The 27,459-nt window shown below is 35.9% G+C and overlaps 1 protein-coding gene across 2 annotated transcripts in view; it reads right to left on the bottom strand.

Moving 5' to 3' along the window:
• Positions 1-27,459, bottom strand: part of TMEM135 (transmembrane protein 135) — a 285,580-nt gene that overhangs the window by 171,163 nt on the left and 86,958 nt on the right. The window contains exon 5 of one of the 2 annotated variants that reach the window (XM_044919211.1): positions 6,063-6,128. The exons of the other annotated variant lie outside the window; for it this stretch is intronic. Coding sequence (XP_044775146.1) covers positions 6,063-6,128 — 66 coding nt within the window. The remainder of the gene's footprint in view (positions 1-6,062; positions 6,129-27,459) is intronic. 2 annotated transcript variants of the gene reach the window in all.

The raw sequence follows: 27,459 nt of genomic DNA, 5'->3' as shown, positions 1-27,459 counted from the left end.
CTGCCCAGTCCCCAGCGCGCAAGGCTGTAGCTCACCGGCAGTGTAGAATCCCTATGGCCAGGCACCCTCCCACTGCCGTTTATCCTCCGATATCTGCCCGCGGGATCACGGCTCCGTGCTTTGTACCTCAAAACCAACAGCCTGCGATACTCTGTTTGTAGAGATCCAGATCTTCTTACATCTCAGGCTGGTTTCGTGGGTGCTCAGAGTGGTCTGGTAGATATCCAGCTCAATTCTGGGGACCAATTGAAATAGGGTCCCCTACTGCTCTGCCATCTTTCCCCCCTCTGGCTGACCAAAATATTTAAAGTCTGTCTTTCATTACCAATTCTCAGTTCACACACTGTTATAAATAACCACAGTCCAATAATCTCCATATACTCACAGTAATATAGAAAATGCTCAATCGTATTTAATTAAATAAAAAAGTTATCAGTGTACCTGGATGGCTCAGTCAGTTAAGCATCTGACTTGATTTCAGCTCAGGTCATGATCTCTGGGTCATGAGATTGAGCCCTGTCTCAGGCTCTCCACTGGGCATGAAGCCTTCTTAAGATTTTCTCTCTCTCTCTCTCTCTCTCTCCCTCTGCCCCTCTCCCCACCCCACCCCCACTCTCTCGCTCTTAAAAAAAAAAAAGTTACAATTTAGGATAGGCTAAATTCTAATAGGGTTACATTGTGCCAGATATTGTGCTAACTACTTTATACATATTATCTCATTGGTTTCTTACAAAGTAATGCACCAAGTGGATGCATTTATCCCTATTTACAGAAGAGTAAATACACTGAGTAGTAAGGTCATAAGTGGCAAGTTATGGACTCAGCCACTAGACTGTATATAAAGCTTCCTCAGAGCAGAAACCATGTTAGTTTTATTACAACCCAGCACCTAGTATAGTGCCTGACACTCAATATTTAGGGAAGAAAAGGAAGGGAAGGGACACTAGTGCCATGTGTCAGATCTGTCTTTAAGATGCTCTCAATAAATATTTATTCATTTGATCAGATTTTACAAGCCACTAGTTCCTGGCATTCACTGGGCACTAGGCCACAGGCTTCACTATTTGAAATACTAACACTTTGCTTATTAAAGGCTGAACATAGTTCCTTAGGTGGTATTAAAAGAGAAATAGTAAAAATAAATAAAATATTTAAGAAAAAAATAAATGCAATTGTAAAAATATAAATGCATGAAAGCTTACTTCCAGATTTCTTTATATAAAGAATTTTCATTCACAAAGAAGAAAAAATACTTAAAGTATTAGACTGAATTGAATACAATTTTTAACAATTTCAAAAATGTTGGAAATGTATCTTAATATCTGAATAATCAGTAACTTTGTGAACAAGACTGAATATCAAATATGTAAATTTCAGTCTCTTCAAATAGTCAATTCATGAAAAAATTTGATGTCAAAAAAAATATCATTGTATTACAAATTTCATGATTTTGAAATAACATAGCCCCAGTATTTATTATACATATAAATCTGCATTTATGGTTATACTTATCTTAAACTGACAGTTGATTAAATCGAAATGGTATTTGCCACATAAGTTCTAAATAACTCTATTACTGGTTCATCAGACATACACTAAGATCCTTATTATGTTTTAGGCAGTTGCTAAGCCTGAAGAAACAGAAATCCATACCAAAGAGTTCCTACCCTTACTGCAGGAATTATACTAAAACAAAATATTCTCTATTTGTTATGTAAAGCATGTTCCAGAAAGGTAAAAAAAGTTTCCATTCTAAAAAAACATGCAGAATACCTAATACCACACAGTGATATAAAACAAAACTAGATACTGGGTCAAATCACCTATCCTTCTTTCCAAAAGAGCCACAAACCATGCTGCTGTGTTCTGCTTTATATACAAAAATCTTTAAATACACTTCAAACTCCTTGCTTATGTCTTCATCTGTTTCATCTTAAATTGTGTGTTCCTTGGTTTCAGACGTAAGAGTGAAAAATACTTCTTTAAAATAGTTTACAGCAGTGGCTAGGCATTAAAATTAGTAGATTTTAGTAGCTCTGTATAATAGATAAGTAGTTCTATAATAGATTAGTAAATCTAAATAAATATAGATACTGGAGCCTTAAGCTAGACCCAATGGACAAAGTCTTTGGGGATGGAGCCCATGCACCTAAATTTTATACAGCTCCATGAGCAGTTCTCATGTATAGTATAGGCTAAAAGAACCACATTTTTAAAAATGCGGGGGGGCATCTGGGTGCCTAAGTCGGTTAAGCGTCCAACTCTTGATTTCAGCTCAGGTCTTGATCTCAGGGTGGTGAGTTCAAGCCCTGAGTTGTGCTCCACGCTGGGTGTAGAGTCTACTTAAAAAAAGGGTGGGGGGCTGGCAAGGGGGGTATACAAACCTGTGTAAAGCAGAAAATGTTAAAGCTGTATAGGACCTTAAAGATCAACTAATTAATTCATTTTCTAAAGTACGAATCTGAAATTGTGAGAAGTTAAGTAAAATGTCCAAGACTGCATAGTTATCAAAGCCAGGAAGAGAACTCACATGGACTAGCATGCAGACTAGTACCCTTTCCAGCACACAAAGCTGGCTATTCCACTTGGGAGGGAGATAAAGTATTAATTCTTGATTCATTAGCTTAATCAATATAAGCATTCATATAGTAAATTCTCAGGGAAATGTGAATTAAAAAAAACAACAACTATAGCTGACCCTTGAACAACGTGGAGGTTAGGACGCCAACCCCCAGCACAGTCAAAAATCTGCATATAACTTTTGACTCCCCCAAAACTTAACTGCTAATAGTCTACAGCTCATTGCAAGGCTTGTAACATAGTCAATTAACACATATTTGTATGCTGTAAGTTTTAAAAAAAATTCTACCCAAAAAAACTGCTTCCTAACCTATGTAATTTAATTAAGATAAAAAAGATCCAGCCCACATACAAGACTGTACAAAGAACATATCAACATGGTTAGACATTTAGTGACTAAACAGAACTGTGAAGTGTCAGTATTTTTCTCCATTCATTTTAAACCACATATTTCTCTACACAAAAGAAGAGGGAACACTGATAATCAGAATGCATTAAAAAAATTATGGCTGATTACATAATCTTAGAGGTCTTAGCTACTCTGCTATTTTTCAGTTGTGAAGCTATAGGATAACTGAATAATTAGAAAACTTTAGGTAAGTGAATTAAATTGAGGGATATTATACTGTATAGTGGAATGAATGGGCGTTAAGAGTTAGACTGGTGCTCAGATCCTAGCTCTCCCATTTCCTAGCTGTTTGATCACAGGCAAAATGTTTAAATCCTCTGAGCCGCATTTTACCTATAAAATGAGACTAATAATTTCCCCCTTGCAGAGTTGTGATGAAGATATTAAAAAAGATAATGTGTCACTCCTTTGCTTAAATCCTCCAATGATTCACTGTAACTTATAAAGTCAGTTTCAAACTCCTTCAAAAACTATCTGCTTATTTTCTGAGAGAGGAATCATGTTTTCTGGTCTCAACATTTCTTAAAACATCCAAGTAGAAATGCCCAATAACACAAAGTGTAGGCTTAGAGTCAGAACACAGGGAAGGGTAGACAAGCAAAGTTCAGTGTCATCGTGCAACCAGTCAATAACTTACTCAAAGACTGATCTTTTCGTAATTTGGATATACCAGTCTTTATTCTTCCTACTTGATAGCATTGTCATGGAGTTACTTCTTAATCTCTGCTTAACAGAAATTTTCACAGTAATGGGTTAGAACAATTTTTTAAGTGCCCTAGGACAAGTAAACTGCTTACCCTTCTCCTCCCTTAGCATTTCATAAATTTTCCACTATGACAAATATGGTGATTTCAGCTTCTGTTTAAATAATCCATTAAATTGTTAACCTTTTAGTTTTTCTCCTACTCCCAAATGAATTCTCTATTGTTGCCTTGATACTAAAATTTAGCACATTCCAAGTGGAATCTGGGCTCTAGTTACTTCCAGACTCAATAGAACTAAGCATTTTCTACTCTCTACCAGATTTTTTTCCCAGGTATTAATGCAATTGTTTCCTCAACTGGAGAGTAAGCACCTCTAAAGGCAAGAACCATGTTATATCATCTATTTCCATAGCACTTAGCCCAGCAGCTCCAAAGATCTATGCCACTTGTATATACACATATTTAGTAATATCTTTGTTTTGTTTTGTCTTAATTTTATATTTTCCAAGTCAAATAATTAAATTAAAACTATTTTGTAGCCTATCCTAACCACCATTTACTGAATACTTACTACATGTCACTGTATTTTTTTAAACTACAAAATATTGTATTTTATCAACTCTAACTTAGAAGAAATCTCACAATTACTATGAGGTATCACTGATTAGAAAACACATACCATTTTCAGAGATCTTAAAATGTAAAAGAAAAAATGTGCATCTTAACAGTTTTAACCTCACTTTAGAAACTGAAAGTGAGAGAGTGCTTAATAACTCTGTCCAAGGGGTGCCTGCGTGGCTCAGCTGGTTGGGCATCTGCCTTCGGCTGGGGTCATGATCTCAGGATCCTGGGATCGAGCACCGCATTGGGCTCCCTGCTCAGCAGGGAGTCTGCTTCTCCCTCTCCCTCTGCCCACCCCCCAGCTTGAGCATGTACACTCTCTCTCTCTCTCAAATAAATAAATAAATAAAATCTTAAAAAAACAAAAACAAAATAACCTCTGTCCAACATTAATACCTCTTAATGAGGTTAGTAACCTGTGGCAATCCCCAGTAACTGGTAACTGGGAGGAAGAAATGGATCAAAAGCCAGCTATTTTAACTACTTCCTCTCCATTACATAAAATATGTACATACCCAATGTGTTGATATGCTCAAAAGATTACTTTTAAAACTGTCTTGCATACATTTCCCCAACCTTCTTACAACAGAAAATAAAGTTCAAAATGCATTGCCCCCCCCAAAAGAAAATACATAGTAATTACTAAAATCTGAGATTCATTTTGACATATTCTAGGCAGACTAATATGTCTGACTTTATTAATGGGAATATTTTTCTTCTCAAAATGGCACCACATACTGCAGTTTGTTGAGAATACAAAGGGATCAGTTAAGTCTTTTTCATAGACAAAATATATATTACAAGTTAATTCCAAAGTGCCTTGCCAATATACAATTCAACATTTAAGAGTATACGATTTCCAAATGATTGTACATTTTCACCTAACAAGCAGATATAGCAATCGATAAAATTTATAATCATACAATAATACAATTTCAGTTAACTCCTCAGATATTCAGTCACTTCTACTAAATATTTAGGTTATTGAATTATAAATACTACATTAAATAACACAGAATTTAATTCTAGAATAAGGAACTATTCTATATTTTATCCTTAAGTATTTGCTAGTAGAATAGAAAAAGGAACATGGCAACGTGACATCATATTCAACCTCAACTTAAGTATGTCTTAGTGAGAGAGTGAATTAAGAAAAGGCAGACAGAGTGGTAATCAGGCTGGTAATAATTCTGGAATGAAAATTTATTTCAGTAGTAGCATTTTTTTTAAGAATTGGTAGGAGCATTTAGAAAAGTGAAAACTTAGAATCTTAAGTGAGCCTCAACTATAAAACAAACAGACTAAATTCCATTTCTCCCACCTTCTCTCTCTTGTTTCTCTCTCTCTCTGTGATAAATGTCAACATTACAAATTATTTTATCCTAAAAAAGAAGTATCAGATCTGTAGAACACAGAATAAAAAGAAAGGAAAAAGCACAGGATTATTTTCACTAAATATATATATATATATATGCAGAAGTTATTATTAAGTAAATTGTCATTTTCTTTTAAGAGTAAAAGCAATTGGTAACCAAATATTAAAAGAGTTAGCAATTTGCTTTCAACCCAAGATCTGGTTCCAGTATGACCTAACTAAAACAGATTTATAGGTCAGATTCACTCAGTATTATGTATATCATGTATTTCTCAATTTGTTATATAAAGTATCACAGAATTCACTACATTTTATGTTCTAAAAACAGCATACTATGAAATAAATAGTATTTATGTCAAAATTCTCATCTTACTTCTCCATTTCTTAATGTTGTGATGGTTCCTCTTGCTACTGCCATTCTAAATAGTGTTTCTGTGGCCTGTGAATTAAAAAAGCAAAAAATACATCATTCATAATCTGTACTCAATTGTATAACCCCTCCAAACTGTAAAAAACATCCATTCCTATTACATTTCCAGCAACTTCTAGAGAAGCATCAATAAGTCACAATAAGAGCTACATGATCTGCATCATATTTCAGAAATATCATTTGCAGAACCTCTTACTTAATGACATTAAAGATCTCAAACAGAACTGTTTCGAAGGTTATTTTGATCTGCTGGTATTCATCCATGTCTACAGAGTTTCAAATTAGTACACTTAGATAAATTTAAACCTTAGTTTGATTAATGAAGATTAAGTAAAAAGCTAGTACTTGGATTCAATTCAGAAATTATCATTTATTCTGATTTTTTAGTTTCAAGTTCAGTTCAAATCACTTGACTGCTACTGAAATACTGAAAGAAGATGAAGTAATTCACTGATTCCATATATAAAATAACACCCCCCCAAAAATTATTGCTTTCTATATACTAACAATGAACAATCCTAAAAGGAAATTAACAATTCTAAATAAGCTTAACCAACAAAGCAAAAGATTTAGTTGTTCACTGAAAACTACACACACTACTAAAAGAGATAACAGAACACATAAATAAATGGAAAGGCATCCTGTGTTCATGAACTGGAAGACAACTGTTAAGAAGTCAACACCACTGGGGTGCCTGGGTGGCTCAGCTGTTAAGCATCTGCCCTCAGCTCAGGTCATGATCCCAGTATCCTGGGATCAAGCCCCGCATTGGGCTCCCTGCTCAGCCAGGAGCCTGCTTCTTCCTCTCCCACTCCCCCTGCTTGTGTTCCCTCTCTAGCTGTGTCTGTCAAATAAATAAAATCTTTAAAAAAAAAAAAAAAGAAGAAGTCAACACCACCAAAAATGATCTGTAGGGTCAATGTGAATCCTACCAAAATCCCAATGACTTTTTCAACAGAAATTCAAAAATCCATCCTAAAATTCACACAGAACCCAAAGGACTCCAAATAGCCAAAACAATCTTGAAAAAGAAGAACAAAGTTAAAAGACTCACACTTCCTGATTTCAAAACTTATATCAAAGCTATGGTAATCAGTGTGGTACTGTCACAGACAAACATATAGGTCAATGAAATAGAATAGACAGCCCAAAAATAAACCTTAGCATACATCACCTAATGACATTCAATAAGGGTACCAAAACCATTCAATGGGTGAAAGGACAATTTTTTAAAGAAAATATCCACAAGCAAAAGAATGAAGTGGACCCTTACCTTACACCACATACAAAAATTAACTCAAAAGGAATCAAGAGCCTAAATATAAGAGCTAAAACTATAAACTCTTAGAAGAGATAATAAGGGAATAGCTTGATGATTCAGTGTCTCGTGAGGACCTATTTCCTGTTTCCTGGATGGCTGGAAGCAAAAAGAAGCAAGCTCTTTCTCTACTCTCATAAGGGCACTAATCCCATTGGTGAAGGCTCCTCATCTAGTTTCAATTACCTCCCATTGAGGGGTGGGGTTTTGACGTTAATCTGGGGGCAACAAAAACATTCAGTCCATGAAAAGGTATTCCAGTCAGACGGGGCAAGAAATACAAAGGCCAGTAGGTGAGATCATGCTTGGCATGGACAAAGATGAGCAAGATAGCCAGTGAGGCCAAAAGAAAAAGGTTTCTTGAGAGTGTGGTTGGGAAGAGAGGATACAAGTTCGTCTGTTTAATACGTGCTTCTAATTTTTAACCTGGTCCAAAAGAATGCATTTCCAACCTTCACTAAGAGAAAATAGAATTCAAAGGATGCTCTGTAAAACATAAATTTTAAAGAATTAGTAATTCAAAAAAATGAACAACAGAAAAGGGCAATCCTAAATTTAAAAACTGAATGCACCTCTAAAGAAATCCGAAGGGTGGGAGGGTTGGAAACCTGGAGGAAAATGGAATAAAACTGATATATGTGTATGAACTTAGTGTGACCGGTGTAATATAAACAGCAGTGTAAACACATTAATATAGATATAAGGAAATAAATAACAGAAGAAATACGTAAAAGGTTGCAAGGGGTTGCCGCTGGGTTGTGGAAATCATGCATCAGAAGAGGTAAAGAAGAGCACTGCTCTTTTTCCATTAGCTTCGCAGCATGCTATTTGACTGTTTACACTACATAGACATCCTTAATCAAAACTTTTTTTTTTAGCTTTTAAAGGTTGATTTTAAGTAAATCAAGAGTGTCCAATTTTGTAAAGAGGTCAAATACTTTACAATTTCAATCGAGTGGTGCCTATAAGAATAAAGTCGAGGACTGAATAAAAGGATATAAAGGCAAACAGTGTACGCAAACTCTTTCAAAAAGTTTGACAATAAAGGTAAGAAATGACAATGAGTTGTTGCCAGAAAGAACAGGGTTGAGAGAAAATTGAGGACAGTATACTTTTAGGATAGGAGAGATTTAAACAAGTTTTTAGAGGCTAAGTAGAAGTCAGTCAGGTGGAAGAAGTTTAGACACAGGGAGGAAAATGGATCCTGACAGAAGGGGATTCCTGTGGAAGACAGGATCAAGAGCACACAGCAATCTGTCAGCTACGTTAAAAGGGAGAAGGTACAAATATAGAGAAATGCTTTCCCTCTCCCTCCCTCTGCTCTTTGCCCTCCCCTCTACCCTCTTCCCCCACACCCCCAACCTACCAGACAGGATAATCCTCTGAGAATGACAAAAATACTGACTGAAAGAAAGATGGGGGTGAGAGTAAAAGTAAAAGCAAAGCAGAAGGTAATGGAACTGCCAAGCAATACAAAAAGCCCAACTAAGGCTCAAAGTCATACATCTTTGTTGTCACAAAGCTACACAGTTACAGAATTAGAAAGCTAAGAAGACTGCAGTTTAGAAATTATCAAGGAAAAGTAAGCAACCCTTGACAGGATAGGAATTAAAAAGTAACAACTTTCATTTCAACTTCATTGGTAAAATATAGCATGTAATTTATCCATAAAAGCAAAATTTTTCTAACATTTTCTAAATGAGAAGAGCAATCTTGAGAACACCCCTATACATACACACACACACCCCAGAAAAGGGGGAGAGGGCAGGTGGATATCTACACACTAAGTTAGAAAATAAAAAATCTTTTAGAGCAAACGCTGCTAAATTTACGATATGAATATAATTCCAATTCATAATTCACTGAGAGAGTTAAAATAGGCCATTGATGGAAAAGGAAAAGGGGTTATTCATATAACCATACAAAAAACAGATTTATAATGAATGATTTTGCTATGACAAATGAACTTTACTAAAGCATATAGAACTAGATGTTGAAAGATCTATTCACAGAAATTGTTACTGAAGGAAAAAAATTTCTCACCAATGATGTATTTGCATTTTTTCTATTCTTAATGATATGTACATTAAATTACATCTTTCATCTTCCTATCTTCCTATTTCGTTTTAAACCTTATTTAATCTAGTGATGTGATTAACAGTATTCATCTAGGTCAGGTTAGCTACTGTATATATTTGAGAAGCAAAAGGTGACAGGCAGAGGCAGCAAGCACTTGGGATAAGGTATGCAACAACTTCTCTAAACCAGATCAAATTATTTGCTTTTTTGTGTCTCAAAAACCCGAGGTAGTGTGAAGATCTAATTCTTCTTCTGCACTTTCTCCAGTAGAAGAATACCAAATTCAATCTTTTGTTTCCAAATAAACTGATTTATTTCATCAGCTCTTCCCACCAACGTTTTCAAGGATGTCTCATTCTAACAGTACTCTGTCAATTCAGCTCAGCTTCCTTTGATTCTATAGGGAAGCACTGGAGTGTACAACATTCTTTTGACCTCTACTAGAGAGATTGCTTTTAATTTACTTGTACCCAAACAATGTCTAACAAGTGTCAAAAACAATGAGATACAGGGCTATCTCTTAGCATTTGTAAATTGACCACCAGCAAATTATTCACTGAAATTTCCTTCTCCTTGAGTTTTGATAACAATTAAAATGACTACTACAAAAACATTCATTAAACATTTTCCGTCAGTGGCAGGGTAAAAAACATCTATAGGTCCTTATTTAAAAATAGGTTACCAAGAGAGACTGCTTTTTTAAGAGTGTTAGATAAAAGAGACTTAGGAGACATGAAATCTAGATGTAATAAATGCAAAGTTCTGGGTTGGATCCTTGTGTTTGTCTGCGTATGTGTACAAATTGAAAAAGAGCCAGGATTTATAATGTGTTGATAACAGCAGTAGTCTCTGGATGTTTTCCTTTTTCCTTACTTTCTAACATTCTACTATATATATATATACACACACACACACACACACACACACATACTTTTGGTAATAATAAAAAGGAAACAAAAAAAAGTAATTTTTGCCACACTAAAAGATAAAACAGATTTAAAACAGAATTTTGGAACAATGTAAATGCCATAATACAAGCAGTACTATACTGAGTAGCACCTAAAGTGAAGATAACCAAAATTCAATAGAGACTCATCCTTTATAGTCTAATAATTTTTCATTCAATAACCAACACAAAGTAAGCAAAATTAAGAAGAAATATATCTATTAAATATATATCTATTAAATATGTATCTATTTAAAGTATATAAATATACTTTACCTTGAAAAGCAGTATAATAGCTTTAAAGCATATTACAGTAAGACTTCAGTACATTAATTTAATTTGAAGTTTACTGATATAAATACAAAAGTTGTATTTAGCAGGCATTTACTTCCTATTAATTAAGCAACTGGAATTCTAGTTATCTTATTTCCACTATTTGCAATCTGGGCAACCTCAGGCAGATCATTTAAACTCTTCAAGCTCTGACCTCCTCTGTAAAAAAGGTAACAGCTAATATCAACCCAGCTTCTTGTGTTGGTTAATGCAGGTGTTAACATATGTGAAAAGCTCAGTAAAGGGCTAGCTAAATACAAAATAGTGAATCCAAGATCTAGCTTAGAATAGCACTTTTGCAATGAAAAGATGTTTAAGAAATACTAATTTTGATTTTTTAAATGTAAAAATAAAAATTGGACTAATGAAAGACTAAATATGAATGAGCCTTAATCATACCTGTGAACCTAAAGAACAAAAAATCTATGTCAAAGAGTCACGGCACTTACTGTTCTGTGAATATCTCTTGATTGTCCTGGTTTGCCAACTAAACAGAGAGATCCTGGAGGGCATGAATTCAATCTTTTATTTATGTATTCCCAGCACCTTGTGCTATGTATGATAATTAGCATAAAGATTAAGAAAAGCAGGTTTTAGAAACAGATTGTTGAGTTCAAATTCTAGCTTTGCCATTCGTAAACGTATGCTCTTGGACAAGCAACTTCACTTCTTTGAGCTCAACTTCATCATTAGCAAAATAAAGATAATAATGGTACATTACTGAAGGAAAACTTTCACGTGCTCAATAAATGATCATTTTGTTACTATTAATATCACACAAGAAATGCAGAATTCCATTTCTACCTTAAAAAAATCAGTCATCAATTGCAATTAAAAATGCAATTAAAAACCACATCAGATGGCAATTAAAAATGCACTATATAAAACAGTCAACCACAATTAACACATTAATGCCAGATGGTCATTTATTTATGCTAAAATTCTTGACAGGATAACCAGAAAGCAGAAAACTTACATTATTTCAAGATTAATTTAGTAAAAGTCTCAGAAATCAGGCAAAATTTATTCCCGGGCTCTTTATCCTAGCCATAGAAAAAAAAAAGATTTAAACACTGAGGTTTTCAAGCCCCAGGTATTTTCCTTCTTATGATGATAAAAGTACAAAATAAAAAAATAGAAAACCTGAGCATTAGCTATCTGCTTCTCACAAAAGAAGACGGGGCCCAAGTGAGCCACCGAATGTGTAGGGAATTAATCCCTGGCTGTTCAGGGGGTTTTCTGTCTTTGCTGTCTCTTGACTCTGGCCCAAAGATAAGCCCGTTACAAGATGAAGCATCCGCAGTACAGGTAGTTAACACTGGAAAAGAAATGCTGCTTTTCTGGCCAAAGGCATATGGAAAGGGATCCTCTCCTTTAGTGCAAAGATAAAAGGAAAAATACCCATTATATTTTTCACTCTCTTCTCTAGCTACTCTGTCCTAAAAGCATGCCCTATTCAGTGTGTGCAGCTATGACAGTGGTGCAGGCAGCTATAATGCCAAGAAAAACCCTGTCCTTCTGAACACAGGACCAGGAAAAGGAAGCCCAGTGAGGCAGAGAATACAGTGGTAATCCCAGAAAGGAAGAGCTAGAAAAGGCAGATCCTCTAACTGTATCTGTGTTTGAACTGGCACAAAGACAGGGTTCACCCCAAATCAGCGTTAAGCCCTGAACAGACCCAAGCAGCAAAGCAAAGGCTTTGAGAGGAGAACTACAATTAAAATACCACCCAGGTACTAGCATGGCCCATGAGTGGTGCACAGAGAGGACAGACCCAAAGCATCACAGGAAAGATACTGAACATACAACTACTTGGACCTACTGCCCACTGAAGATGAAACAGAATTTGTAGTCCCCACCAAACTGGTTGACTGCTTACTACTAACAATAACAGCAGCCAACAAAAAATCAACCCTCTCCAGAGGATTTTAACAGGACCCAGAGTTTCCCAACATGATATTAAAAACACCCTGGATCAATCTCAAAGTACTCAACTTGCAAAGAACAAAAAAATCATGACTACTTCTCAAAGGAAAGACAATCAGATGTTGAAATTACCAGACAAAGCCTAAAAAGCACCTATTAACTACATTCCATGAGGTGAGGTTATTACACACACTTACTATGAATGGAAAGAGAAGTTCTCAGCAGAGAAATAGAAACTATTTCTAAAAATGGAAATTCTGAAACTTAAAAATATGATATGTAAAATGAAAAATTCAGTAAATGAAGGCTCTCCAACAGAGTGGAGATGAAAGAGGAAACAATCAGTGAACTTAAAGATGAATCTATAAAACTTATCCATTCTACATAACAGAGACCAAAAAAGATTGAAAAAAAATTAACAGAGCCCCCCCCCAGACACTTGTGGGAGAAGAGCAAAAGATCTGGCAATTTGTTTTACCAGAGATCCAGAAAGAGAGGAAAAACAGATTAATATTGAGAAAATATTTGAAGACATAATTTCTGTAAACTTCCCAAATTTGGTAAAAGGCATACATTTACAGATTCAAGAAAGTCAGTCAATGAACCCCAAGTAAAAAACTCAAATAAAACCATACCTAGACACATTATAAACAAAATGCTGAAATCCATGTATTTTTTTAAATCTTGAAAGTAGCCCCTAAAATGTACCCATACTTATTACATATAGTAGAACAACTATTAGATGATTATGGGTTTGCCATCAGAAGCCATGAAAATGAGATAGAGAACATCTTTAAAGTTTTGGGACCAAAAAACCCCTATCAACCCAGAATTCTATATCCAGCAAAAATATCCTTCAGGAATGAAAGCAAAATTAAGACATTCTCATATGAAAGACACTAAGAGAATCTGTTGCCAGCAGAATTGTTCTAAAGGAAATGCTAAAGACATTTCTATAGGTTGAAGAGAAATAATCCTAGAAGGAAACATTAAACCTTATGAATGAAGAGAACCAATAGAAATAGTAACATCTGAGTAAATGTAAAAGCTTGTATTTCTTCTTTTAAGATCTTTAAAATACGTATGACTGTTGAAAAAATTATAATATTGTCTGATGGAGTTTCCAATATATGTAGATGTAATATATATGAGCATTATTACATAAGAGGGAGAGAGTAAAGCGGCCTATGTCGTTGTAAACCTTCATTTTACCAGAAGTGGTAAAATACTGATTTAAGTAGATGGTGAAAGATTAAGCATGTACATTATAATCACCAATGGAACCACTAAAAACTAATACATAGAGATATAGCCAAAAAGCCAACAGACAAATTTAAATGGAACAGTAAAAAGTATAATCTAAGGAATCCAAGAAAAGAGGAATAAAGAAGCAAAAAAGAGATGACAACCAAAAAACAAGGAAGACATGGGGAAAAAGTAGTCTTTTCAACCAAGGGAAACTAAACAACTGACTTTCTAAACAGAAATATATGAGCCTTGATCCATACCATACTCCATACATAAAAATGAATTCCAAATGGAACACAGACTTAAATATTGGTGCTCAAACCATAAAGATTCTAGAAGAAAACACTGGAAGTCAACTGAAAACACTTGATTTGGGCAAAAATAAGTTACATAAGGAAAAAAAGAATAAAACATTAAAGAAAAAACTCATTATGACAGATTGTACTGTCCAAAGAAAGTCACACCAATATATCTTACACCACATGTACTTCTTAAAATGTGACATCGACTCTGCTACATATTTCATTTGTTCCCTCCCCTTGGACCTGGGACCTTTGAAAATATCTTTGTATCTGTAACCTAATGAGGCAGAAGTGATGCTGATTTTAAAGCTAAATCATAAAAGGCAAAATGGCTTCTGTATGGTGTTCTCACTTTGTATATGTGCCTTTGGGGCCCTGAGCATGTAAGAAGTCCAACTACCTTGAAGCCACCATGCTAGAAAAACTATAGAGAAATAGAGAGAGATGCCCTAGCTACTCCAATATACAACTCTTCAAGTATTCCAAGCCCAGGTGTCATTCATGTGAGTCAATCTGCCCTTAGCTTTCAAGCTGCACCAGCCATGTCAAGTAGAGCAGAAATGGGTCTATTCTGGGTGAGCCCTTCCCAAACTGCAGATTCATGGAAAGTAAATACTATTGTCATTTTTAGTCACTAAATTTTGAGTGGTTTGTTAAGCAGCATCAGACAATGATACATTGATAAAATATGCTTCATCAAAATTAAAAGCCTTTTGCTCTTTGAAAGATTCAATTGAGAAAATGAAAAAGCAAACCACAGCCTCAATACCTGCATATATACATACCTAACAAAGCACTTGCATTCAGAATATATAAATAACTCTTACAAGTCAAAAATAAGACACAAACCAAAAAATGTTAAATGATCAAGATTTCAAAAGATACTTCATCAAAAAGAAAAATAGATATATCAACATATACATAATATATGCATGCATATACACACAGACATATACTTGTGAATGGACAAAAAGCCAATAAAAAATGTTCAACATCATAGTCCTTAGGGCAATGCAAACTAAAACCACAATGAGGTACCACAACACATGCGTCAGATGGCTAAAAGTAAAAAGAATGACAATGCCAAGTTATAGTGGGAATATGGAGCTACTGGAACTCTCACACGTTACTGGTAGAAATACAAAATGGTACAGTCACTTTAAAAAGCAGCTGGGCAGTTTCCTATAAAGTTAAACATAAACTTACCATAAGACCGAGCAATTCTAACCCTTGGTATCTACCCATTCATTTATATGAATTGTAGAAAAGCCAAAATTAGAGTGACAAAGAGCAGATTAGTGAATTGCTTGGGGCCTGGGACCTGAGGGGGAGGGAACTTATTGCAAAGGCAATTTTTAGGGAGAGAGAACTATTCTGTGTCTTAATTAGGGTTTTAGTCACATGACTATAAACATCTGTCAAAACTCATCAAACTTTGTACTTAAAACAGGTGAAGTTCATTAAATATAAAGCTGGTTAAAAAAAAAGAAGAATGCACACCTGCCTCCCTCCCCAGAGCTGTTCTCAACTAATTGGTAACTTAATTCCGACCAACCATTAGGAAAAACCTGGATACCACCTTGATGGAAATTATTTTTTGAAAGGATATTTATATGCTTTAGTTGCATATTTCATCTTAAATTCATATAAAATGAGGGCAGAAGTAGAGGTTGACCAAAGCAGAAGAAAAGTGGCAATAATACTCTAGCCAACAGTAAATTCAAGACATGAATAATCTAGGACAAATAAGACTAATATGAGTCTGCACTCATAGGAAGACTGAGGGAACCAAAAAGAGTAAATTGGTATGAAAACTCTGCATTCCATAGAAAATTCTACATATGCTACCAATAATGGTGTACTTAACTTAATATTACATGTAAAAAACTGAACAATCAGCAAACGAACATCAGCCAATCTCATCTTCACATACAGGTAAGCATTCGTGTACCTGTGTTTCCAACCACCATTTGCCCAATCAGAAACTTGAATAATATCTGATTCTTTCTGTTCTTTCACCAATGTATAATACTTTACATAAGTAATAGTTATTATAGTACTATACTTAAAATAATTATTATTGTATACTTCTTACAGTAATTACTTATTCAGCTAAAATTCTCACTAGACTATAGGTTGTATTTCACTCATCATTAAACCTCTAGCACCAGCACCTATGAAACACTCAATAAATGGTGAATAAATGCAAGAATCAACAGCTAATGAATACGTAGTTGTTTGGAATACGTCAAGTAAGAGCTTATTTATTGATAGTTTGAGGATTTATGCTTCACCACAGTGTGAACAAATATGTTCTAAACTGTATTATAACAATTTTAAATGCTGAAAGTATAACTCATTAGCCTGTCATGTTAATGAAATCAACTTGATCTTTTTAGACATCATAAATGTCATAATCTGTTTCCATTCAGTACACAGGAAATATGCATTACATATGGAGACAATGGACCTTAGCAGTGGTTTTAAGGTTATAAAGAATGTTACTTCTGTTTACAGATGTGGGTTGGTAAGTTATCCAGGAATTTAAACAATAAGCAGATGGTTTGTTTCCAAACTGATAGCAGTCATCTGGCTCTAAAGAAGAGTGTATTTTTGTAAATATATGTTCTGTCATGTTCTATCCAGTGTGACATGATGAAATAACATACCTGCTTTTCCTCTTTGAACATAATAAAACTTAAGAAAAGCATGTGTTTTTCCCCCCATAATGTTATCTTCTTAGACTCAGAGTCAACACAAACTAACAAAGGATAACAAATAACACAAATGCTTAAGTTTAGACTTCCATTCTATTTCATAACAATAGAGTTGAGTCACTCTTTCAGCTGAGTTTTCTTAACCATGAAATGGTGATAATACCAAATATTATAACTGAGAGCCTGTTTAACTTCATTAGATCTAAATTTCACCTTTCATTTAATTAGCATATAAAATATTTTTAAGTAGGCAAGTATAGTATATGTAATAAATAATTATTAGACAACTATATAACATCCCTCCCCTTCACTTCTTTCCTCTGTTCTAACAAATGCTGATTTTCTTTTTCTTTTATTTATTTTTTTTTAGAGAGGGAGAGAGCAAAGGAGAGAGAGAGCACAGGGGAAAGGGGCAGAGGGCAAGGGAGAGAGAATCTTTTTTTTTTTTTTTTTGAAGATTTTATTTATTCATTTGAGACACAGAGATAGGGGGAGAGAGAGAGAGAATGAGCAGGGAGAGAGGCAGAGGGAGAAGCAGGCTCCCCACTGAGCCAGGAGCCTGATGTGGGGCTTGATCCCAGGACCCTGGGATCATGACCTGAGCCGAAGGCAGACGCTTAACCATCTGAGCCACCCAGGCGCCCTGGGAGAGAGAATCTTAAACAGGCTCCAGGCCCAGTGCAGAGCCCAATGCAGAACCCCATACAGGGCCCTACAGAGCCAGAAGCAGAGCCTGAAGCAAAGAGTCAGAAGCTTAACTGAGCCACCCAGGCATCCGTTTTTCTTTTAAGTAGGCTCCACACCCAGCCTGGAGCCCAAAGAGGGGCTTGAACTCACAACCCTAAGATCAAGACTCGAGCTGAGATCAAGACCTGAGCTAAGCTAAGAGTCAGACACCCAGCCAACTGAACCACCCAGGTGCCCCAAATGCTGATTTTCTTTAGTTTATCCACATTTTTTTTTTAAGATTTTTATTTATTTGAGAGAGAACATGAGCAGGGGGGAGGAGCAGAGGGACAGAGAGAGAGAAGGAAGAAGACTCCCTGCTGAGGGGGAAGCCCAGAGCTGGGGCTCGATCCCAGGACCTGGAGATCCAGACCCAAGCCTAAGGCAGATGCTCAACCAACTGAGCCACCCAGGCGCCCCTCCACCTTTTTTTTTATAAAGCTTTGGTTTAATTAAATCAACAATGTTAATCCCATTCCTCTTGCCAGTGATTTCTTAGATATAGGCATATAACACCAGAGATAAAGAAGCCATTTCATAATTATCCATAACTACATGGATAAATAAGACAAATTCACAACTACAGTCAGAAATATATCCCTCTACAATAACTGATGGAGAAGCAGAGAGAAAATCAAGATATGACCCTGGAAAAATACCATCAATTAACTTAACCTATTTTTATAGACCTCTGCACTAAACAAAAGCAGAACAAACATTCTTTTTAGACCCATAAAAAAAAACTTCCCAATATAGACTATAATATGGAGGGAAAAAAAGAGAGAAAGGTCATATTACAAATTTTTCAGAAATTAAAAGGACAATCAGGGAATATATAAACAATTTTATGCCAATTAATTTAACAACATAAGAGAAATAAAAAATTGCTTGGAAGACACAAACTACCAAAGCTCACACAAAAAGAAGTATAGCCTAAATAGACCAATGTTTCTACAAGAAATTGAAAGAGTAGTTAAGTATCTTCCCACAAAGGAAATTCCTGATCCATATGGCTTCACTGATAAATTCATACCAACATTTAAAAAAGAACTAATTCGAATTCTATACATACCCTTCCAGAAATCTGAAAAGGAGGGAATGGAATGCTTCTTAACTCAAAAAGGGCAGTGTTACCCTGACAGCAAAACCAGACAAAGACATTACAAAAAAGCTACAGACCAATATGCCCCATGAACATAAATATAAATATGCTTAACAAAATGTGAATAGATTGAATCCAACAATATACAAAAGGAAAAACATGTCAAGTGGGATTTATTCCAGGATGCAAGGTTTATTTAACACTCAAACATCAAGCAATGTAATTCACCATACTAAACTGAAAAAGACAACCACATGATCATCTCTGTAGATACAGGAAAGACATCTGACATAATCAAAAATCTATTCCTGATAATAAAAACTTTCATAAAAACTAGGAATGAAAGGGAACTTTCTAAAATGGAAAAAGGGCATTGAAAAAAAAAAACAACTATAGCTAACATATTTAAAGGTGAAAAGACTGAATATATTTCTCCTAAGATCAGGAACAAGGCAAGATGTCAGCCTGATTTCTATTCAATGTAGTAGTGGAAGTCCTAGCTAGTGCAGTAATGCAAGGAAAAGAAATAAAAGGCATCCAGATTAGGAAAGAAGAAGTAAATTTTTCTCTTTTTTTTTTTAGATGACATTCTAATAATGGCTAAAATCAATAAACAACAACTTTTCCATTCTAGAAAAGGCAAAACTATAAAGACAGTGAAAAGACCAGTGGTTGCCAAGGAACAGAGAACAGGTAAAACACAGGGGATTTTTAGGGCAGTGAAACTATTCTGTATGATACTGTACTGGTGGATATATCATATTATACATTCATCAAAATCCCTGGAATTGTAACAGGAAGTGTATATCCTAATGTAAACTATAGGCTTTAGTGTTTTAGTTAATAACAACGTAACATTATAGGTTCATCAGTTGTAACAACTGTGCCATACTTATGCAAGATGTTAATAATAGGGAAAAGGAAAAGGGGAGATTATGGGAACTATCTACACTTCCTGCTCAATTTTTCTATAAACCTAAAAATAGTCTGAAAATTAAGTCTAATTTTATATTTTTAAAATATTTTATTTATTCATTTGTCAGAGAGAGAGAGAGCAGAAGCAGGGGGAGCAGTAGAGGGCGAGAGAGAAGCAGGCTCCCCACTGAGCAAGGAGCCCGATGTGGAACTCGATCCCAGGACCCTGGGATCATGACCTGAGCCAAAGGTAGACGCTTAACCGACTGAGTCACCCAGGTGTCCCATTAAGTCTAATTTTAAAAAGTATATATGTACAACCTAAAAAGACAAAAGAAAATGGAAGGTCATATACCAAAGTTAAAAAATAAAATAAAAATTCAAACAAAGCATATAAATTAGAAATAGCACCTTTTATACAACCAAATTAATTTAATAAATAGAAAAAAATGGGTGGAGTTAGAAGACAACCTGAATATAACCCTATTCATTCCATGTCAGAATACCCAGAATCATTAACAATGACTGTAATACCCAGATGCACAGTCCGATTCTATAGGCTATGCAAAGAACAGTAAAGAAAAAAGGAGCACAAATGGAAAAACGAAATGTGAATATGGAAGGCCTTCTTTTTCCATGATGTCAGGATTTCAGTCATATGATTTCCAAACATTACTTTCAAAGAGTTGTGTCTCAATTTCCAATCTGTTCACCCAACTCCTCCCCCCAAAAATAGAAATATTAATTGTATGTCCTCCATCATCACTATCATCATCATCATGGAATTTATTGACAAGCACAAAGGCAAAAAACCAATGAACCAAAGACAGCAAAGTAGAAAGATCTAAATAGCCTGAGTTCTTGATTACATCACAGAATCTTAGAACTGCTACTCTTCAGACTCCTCATAATTTACTTTAAAAAATAAATATACTTACATCTTAATTCTCTTGTAGGTTGGTATCCAGCTACTTGCATCCAAATAAATTTAGCCCAGTGAAGAACTTGCCTCAGAATTTGTTAAGATAAAAATCTTTATCTTGGAGTGGAACTCCACATTTATCACTTCTTACATATTTGGGGTCCTAGATGTCTGGAGAGTTATGAACTAGTTTCCCAAATATTTATATTTTATTAAGTTGGGGCTCAGTTTTTCCAAAGAAAGAATGTAAACAGTTTTATATTATTTATGACAAAGAGTAAAGAGCATGTAAAACTAAACTCTGCCGATAGTACAAACTTTGCTGTTCCTTTCAACTATGGCTGTACCACTAATAAGGTTTTTTTTTTTTAAGTAGAAGTTATAAATTACAAAACCAGAAAGATGTAAAAAAGCCCCAGGTATTAACAATGTTAAACTGTAATACTAAGAAAAATAAACTTAAAGCGGCTTAATTTTCAAATAGAAAATAGCATGAGTATTTAGAAGAAATAAATATTGGAGTTTCTCAGAACCAACTTGAAGCTTTTATGCCACTTAGTATTCCAGGATATGAATATACAATTTATTTATCTATTCAATTGCTGGTGGATCCCCGAGTTGAACTGAGTTTTTTGTAATTATGAACACACTGCTCTAAACATTCCTTTTGGTTTCTGATGGTACACACAAGTTAAAAAATTCTCTAGTCCATATTTAAGAACGAATTGAGTTGTAGAATGTGTGTATGTTCAAGCTGATTTAAGAGTACAAAACTGTTTTCCAAAGTGGTTGTACTAATTTGTACTCCACCAGCAACAGATAGCAGTTCTCATTATTTCTTAATATTTTCTCAGGGTTAACAAAAGAAAGTTTATCAAGTCTCCTGAAACATCTAAAGAAATTTCCAAAGTAAAATTCTTCATTTCTTCAATAAATGATTACTGATTACCTACTTAATGGTACCATGTGACGGTAACTCAGTAATCAAAAGCATTTTCTTAGCTTTCTCTTGGTAGCAAAAAAAAAAAAAATCATAGATACTGCTCTGCTAAAAACTGTCTTACTTACTTTAAGTTATAAAAATCTACAAGAAAAAGAGTATTCAGAGAGTTGAAACAGCTGGAGCAAAGATCTAGAGTCAGCAGAGCAAAAGGTCTGAAGGAAGTATGTAAACACACATATGCCACACATGCAATCATGCATTCTAACATGCATGCACACACGCGCACCATTAAGACTAAGAAAAAAGGTGCCATCAAAGTGTAGAGGGGGTATGGTCTTGTTTTCCAGCTCTAATATTCTTAACAGGTCATTATAAAAGGTTAGAAGCCAAGAGTTTCACTACACTATACAACGATATCTAGAACAATCTTTGTTATCTATGTAACCCATTCAAAGAGTAACTGAGACTAGACACAATAAAGCCAAAGTGAGACTTTAGAACCAGCATGATCAAATAAAGCACGTATTTGCCTACAAGGATTTAAGAGATGTTGAAAGTCCCTCTCACCTCCAAAACAGATCTTCATTTCCTCTCACCGGGCCTGAAACCACATTTGCATTACTGTATTCTGTTGGACATTAAGGACTTTTCATTCGTTAACAAATATTTGCATTAAGTTGCAAATATCTCTGGACACAGGAAACATAAAAAATTAGCTGACAAGGACAGATAACTGAAGGAAAACAGAAATAGGAATAGAGCTGCTGAAAAAGAAGGTGGGAGAGTACCAAACGAAAAATGTGCCTACCTCGCCATTTTACCACCATCTTGCCCTAACATCAACAGGAAAAAACAACATCACTGCCGTCTTTGAAAATTTCACCTACTGAAGACCAATATCCTAAATTGGCATAAAGTTTCATTTGGGTTTATTTATTTATTATTATAACTTTCTAGTATGCTTTACCAAATGATACTCATTTCTAACTGTATTAATGTTATCATACATGTTTGATTCCATGCATAACAAAATGGGAGAAAGAACTGGGGATAAAAACAGAGAAACTCATAAAAAGGAACAGTGACGTTTCAAATCCTGAAATGCCAGTGCCCCAAAACCTGGAGGCCATGAGTCTTGATTAGTCCCCAGAAAAGCCTGCTTATGGAGACTGTGTGGCTGGCACCCCTGGCGCAAGTAACTTGGAATGAATGGAGGCCTTAGTATTTTGTATTAATTGAAGTAAGACATTTAAGAATCTGGCACTTCAACTAGTTAGTTCACACTAATTGAACACAATGCTAAACATTATCCTCAGACACCAAACTAAAATATTTAACAACCTATAAACAGTGCCTCAATATTGAATACTTTGTCTTATTTAAGTGGAAAGGAACCAGATTACCTTGTTATGCCTTTAACAAAGTAAACAGGAGTTGGAAAAAATCCAAAATTGCTCAATCAATGTTACTTTCTACCAGGCTCAGGCTGTTAATAAATATATCGTAAATGAACTTAGCCTTTTTTATCTACACTTGTATGGGTGTTCTTAATAAGAATGTAATAGATCCCAATTCTTAATCATTCCCCTAATTCCACAATTTCTCACCATTTCCTGTACTTGTTTGCCTCTCCTGTTGACTTTTATTTCCATCATAAATTACTCTACTAAGAAGTCAGAACGCAAACATAAATTTTATAAACACATACAGTATATATGCCTATTTAGTAATTAAAGCCAGCCTCCTTTAAATGTAATGCTTCCTCTCTAGCACCTCCAAATATGCACAGGCTATACTTTGTAGGGACTTTATTTTATAAGCAATTTTTAACACCAAAAATGGAAAACATGTCTTTTAAAAAACATCAGATTCATAATGGTACAATCAATGAGGCCCTTTCTCCCACAAGTGTGTGTGTATATATACATAGTGTGCTATATGAAAAAAAAAAAAAGAAAGAAAAGGCCATAGCACTTCTAAATCTATACACTGTTAGCAAGGACTAAATTTCCTTCTTAAAAAAAAAAAGCTAAAGGGGTGGAACAAGATGGCGGAGGAGCAGGAGACCTGGATTTCGTCTCCTCTCAGGAATTTAGCTGAATAGGGACCAAACCATTCTGAATACCTACAAACTCAACAGGAGATCGAAGAAAAGAATAGCAACAACTCTCTGAACAGAAAAGCGACCACTTTCTACAAGGTAGGACGTGCGGAGAAGTGAACCAGAGGTGATATTTGGGAGGATAGACGGCGGGGGAGGGGCCTCCGTCAGCCGCTTCTGGCAAGTGATAGAGCCACGGAGCATAAAATCGGAACTTTTAAAAGTCTGCTCCGCCGAGGGACGTCACTCCGGTGGCTAAGCGGGGGGTGGAACCCTCGCGGGACAGTGTGGTCTCAGGACCCTCGGGGTCACAGAAAGACCGGGGGAGCCTGAGTGTGGCAGAGCTCCCAGGTAACGGAGCAGGGAAGCCGGCTGCAGAGGCGGAGCCCAGGCGCGGGCTCTCAGCTTGAGGTTGCCATAAACCGTGATCCGCGGCACAGTCGGGCCACTGCTCCTCCAGCAGGGACCCAACAAGAGGCAGATCCGGGGAGACTCACCTTCTTCCCCCAGGAGAAGCGACACGGGAGTACACCGCAGGGATCTGCTGGGTTTGGAGACTCCACCCGGGGTCGGGTGCCAGAGATAGAAACACACGGTCACAGGCCGGGTGAGCACGGAGTGCGGCTGGAGACCGGGGAGCCGGGAGTGACTGACTGCTTTTCTCTGGGGGCTCACTGAGGAGTGAGGCCCCGAGTTCTCGGCTCCTCTGGGGTGGAGACTGGGAGGCCGCCATTTTCACTCTCGTCCTCCAAAGCTGTACGGAAAGCTCACAGGGAACAAAAGCTCTGGAGAGCAACCCGAGCAGATTACTTAGGCCGGATGGGGCAAGGGCGGGGCAATTCCACCTCCGGCAAAGACATTTGGAAACCATGGCAACAGGCCCCTCCCCAGAAGATCAGCGAGAACAGCCAGCCAAGACAAAGATTACCGAACAATAACGGCAGAACTCCAGCGATAGGGGAATACTACATATAGAATGCATGGCTTTTTTACTATGATTCTTTAGTCTTTCAAAGTTAATTTTTTTTTTAACTGTCCTTTTTTTTTTTTTTGAATTTTTCTTTTTCCCTTTTTCAAGCACCATCTTATCAATCCCTTTTTTTAAAAAACATTTTTATTTTTCATTTTTAGAGTCATATTCTATCCCTTCATAGTAGTTACCCGTATTTTTGGCATATATATATAAGTTGTTCTCTCTTTAAAACTTTGAGATAGTTTCTTCTAACAGATCAAAATATACCCTAAATCTCTAGTATGTGGTTTTTTCTACTCCCCTGCCTGATCACATTCTCTCCCTTTTTTTTCTTTTTTCTTTTTTTAAATCTTCTTCTTTCTTTTTTCAAACAACTTCTTATCAATTCCTTTTATAAAATTTTTTATAATTTCCATCTTTACAGTCATATTCCATCCCCTCATCATATCAACCCTTATTTTTGTACATATATAAGGTTTTTGTTCTTTAAAATTTTGGGAGGCACTTTCTTCCAACAGACCAAAATACACCCAAAATCTAGTGTGTGGCACTGATCTATATACCAGCCCGATCATATTTGATCACATTCTGGGTTTTTTTTGTTGTTGTTGTTTTGTTTTGTTCTGTTTTTGTTTGTTTTTATCTTTATCTTTTTCTTTTTCTTTTTTTTTCTTTTTTCTTTCCCTTTCTTTTCCCACTGTTTCAGGTCTTTTCTGATTTGTTTAGAGTATATTTTCTGGCGACGTTGTTGCTCTGCTAGCATTTTGTTCTATCATTAATCTATTCTCCTCTGCACAAATGACAAGACGGAAAAAAATCACCTCAACAAAAAGAAAAAGAGGTAGTACCAACTGCCAGGGACCTACTCAATACAGACATTAGTACGATGTCAAATCTAGAGTTCAGAATCATCACTTTAAAGATACTAGCTGGGCTTGAGAAAAGCATGCAAGTTATTAGAGAAACCCTTTCTGGAGAAGTAAAAGAACTAAAATCTAACCAAGTAGAAATCAAAAAGGCTATTAATGAGGTGCAATCAAATATGGGGGCACTAACTGCTAGGATAAATGAGGCAGAAGAGAGAAACAGTGATATAGAAGACCAAATGATGGAAAATAAAGAAGCTGAGAAACAGAGAGATAAACAACTACTAGATCACGAGGGCAGAATTCGAGAGAGAAGTGATACCATAAGACGAAACAACATTAGAATAATTGGGATCCCAGAAGAAGAAGAAAGAGAGAGAGGGGCAGAAGGTATAATGGAGCAAATTATAGCAGAGAACTTCCCTAATTTGGGGAAGGAAACAGGCATCAAAATCCAGGAAGTACAGAGAACTCCTCTCAAAATCAATAAAAATAGGTCAACACCCCATCATCTGATAGTAAAACTTACGAGTCTCAGAGACAAAGAGAAAATCATGAAAGCAGCTCGGGACAAGAGATCTGTAACCTACAATGGCAGAAACATTAGATTGGCAACAGACCTATCCACAGAGACCTGGCAGGCCAGAAAGGACTGGCAGGATATATTCAGACCAGTAAATGAGAAAAATGTGCAGCCAAGAATACTATATCCAGCCAGGCTGTCATTGAAAATTGAAGGAGACATAAAAAGCTTCCAGGACCAACAAAAACTAAAGAAATTTGCAAACACAAAACCAGCCCTACAGGAAATCTTGAAAAGGGTCCTCTAAGCAAACAGAGAGCCTAAAAGCAACATAGACCAGAAAGGAACACAGACAATATACAGTAACAGTCACCTTACAGGCAATACAAAGGCACTAAATTCCTATCTTTCAATAGTTACCCTGAATGTAAATGGGCTAAATGCCCCAATCAAAAGACACAGGCTATCAGATTGGATTAAAAAACAAGACCCATCGATATGCTATCTGCAAGAGACTCATTTTAGACCCAAAGACACCCCCAGATTGAAAGTGAGGGGGTGGAAAACCATTTACCATGCTAATGGACACCAAAAGAAAGCTGGGGTGGCAATCCTTATATCAGACAAATTAGATTTTAAACCAAAGACTGTAATAAGAGATGAGGAAGGACACTATATCCTACTTAAAGGATCTATCCAACAAGAAGATCTAACAATTGTAAATATCTATGCCCCTAACATGGGAGCAGCCAATTACATAAGGCAATTAATAACAAAAGGAAAGAAACACATCGACAAAAATACAATAATAGTGGGGGACTTTAACACCCCCCTCACTGAAATGGACAGATCGTCTAAGCAAAAGATCAACAAGGAAATAAACACTTTAAATGACACACTGGACCAAATGGACTTCACAGACATATTCAGGACATTCCACCCCAAAGCAACGGAATACACATTCTTCTCTAGTGCCCATGGAATATTCTCCAGAATCGATCACATCCTAGGTCATAAATCAGGTCTCAACCGGTACCAAAATATTGGGATCATTCCCTGCCTATTTTCAGACCACAATGCTTTGAAACTAGAACTCAATCACAAGAGGAAAGTCGGAAAGAACTCAAATACATGGAGGCTAAAGAGCATCCTACTGAAGAATGAATAGCTCAACCAGGAAATTAAAGAAGAATTAAAAAAATTCATGGAAACCAATGAAAATGAAAACACAACTATTCAAAATCTTGGGATGCAGCAAAGGCAGTCCAAGAGGAAAGTATATAACAATACAAGCCTTTCTCAAGAAACAAGAAAGGTCTCAAGTACACAACCTAACCCTACACCTAAAGGAGCTGGAGAAAGAACAGCAAATAAAGCCTAAACCCAGCAGGAGAAGAGAA

Source organism: Neomonachus schauinslandi, chromosome 11, assembly GCF_002201575.2.
Source record: "Neomonachus schauinslandi chromosome 11, ASM220157v2, whole genome shotgun sequence".
NCBI classification, from domain to species: domain Eukaryota; kingdom Metazoa; phylum Chordata; class Mammalia; order Carnivora; family Phocidae; genus Neomonachus; species Neomonachus schauinslandi.
Note: the sequence above shows the minus strand (reverse complement) of the source record. Positions and strands in the feature narration are given on the sequence as shown.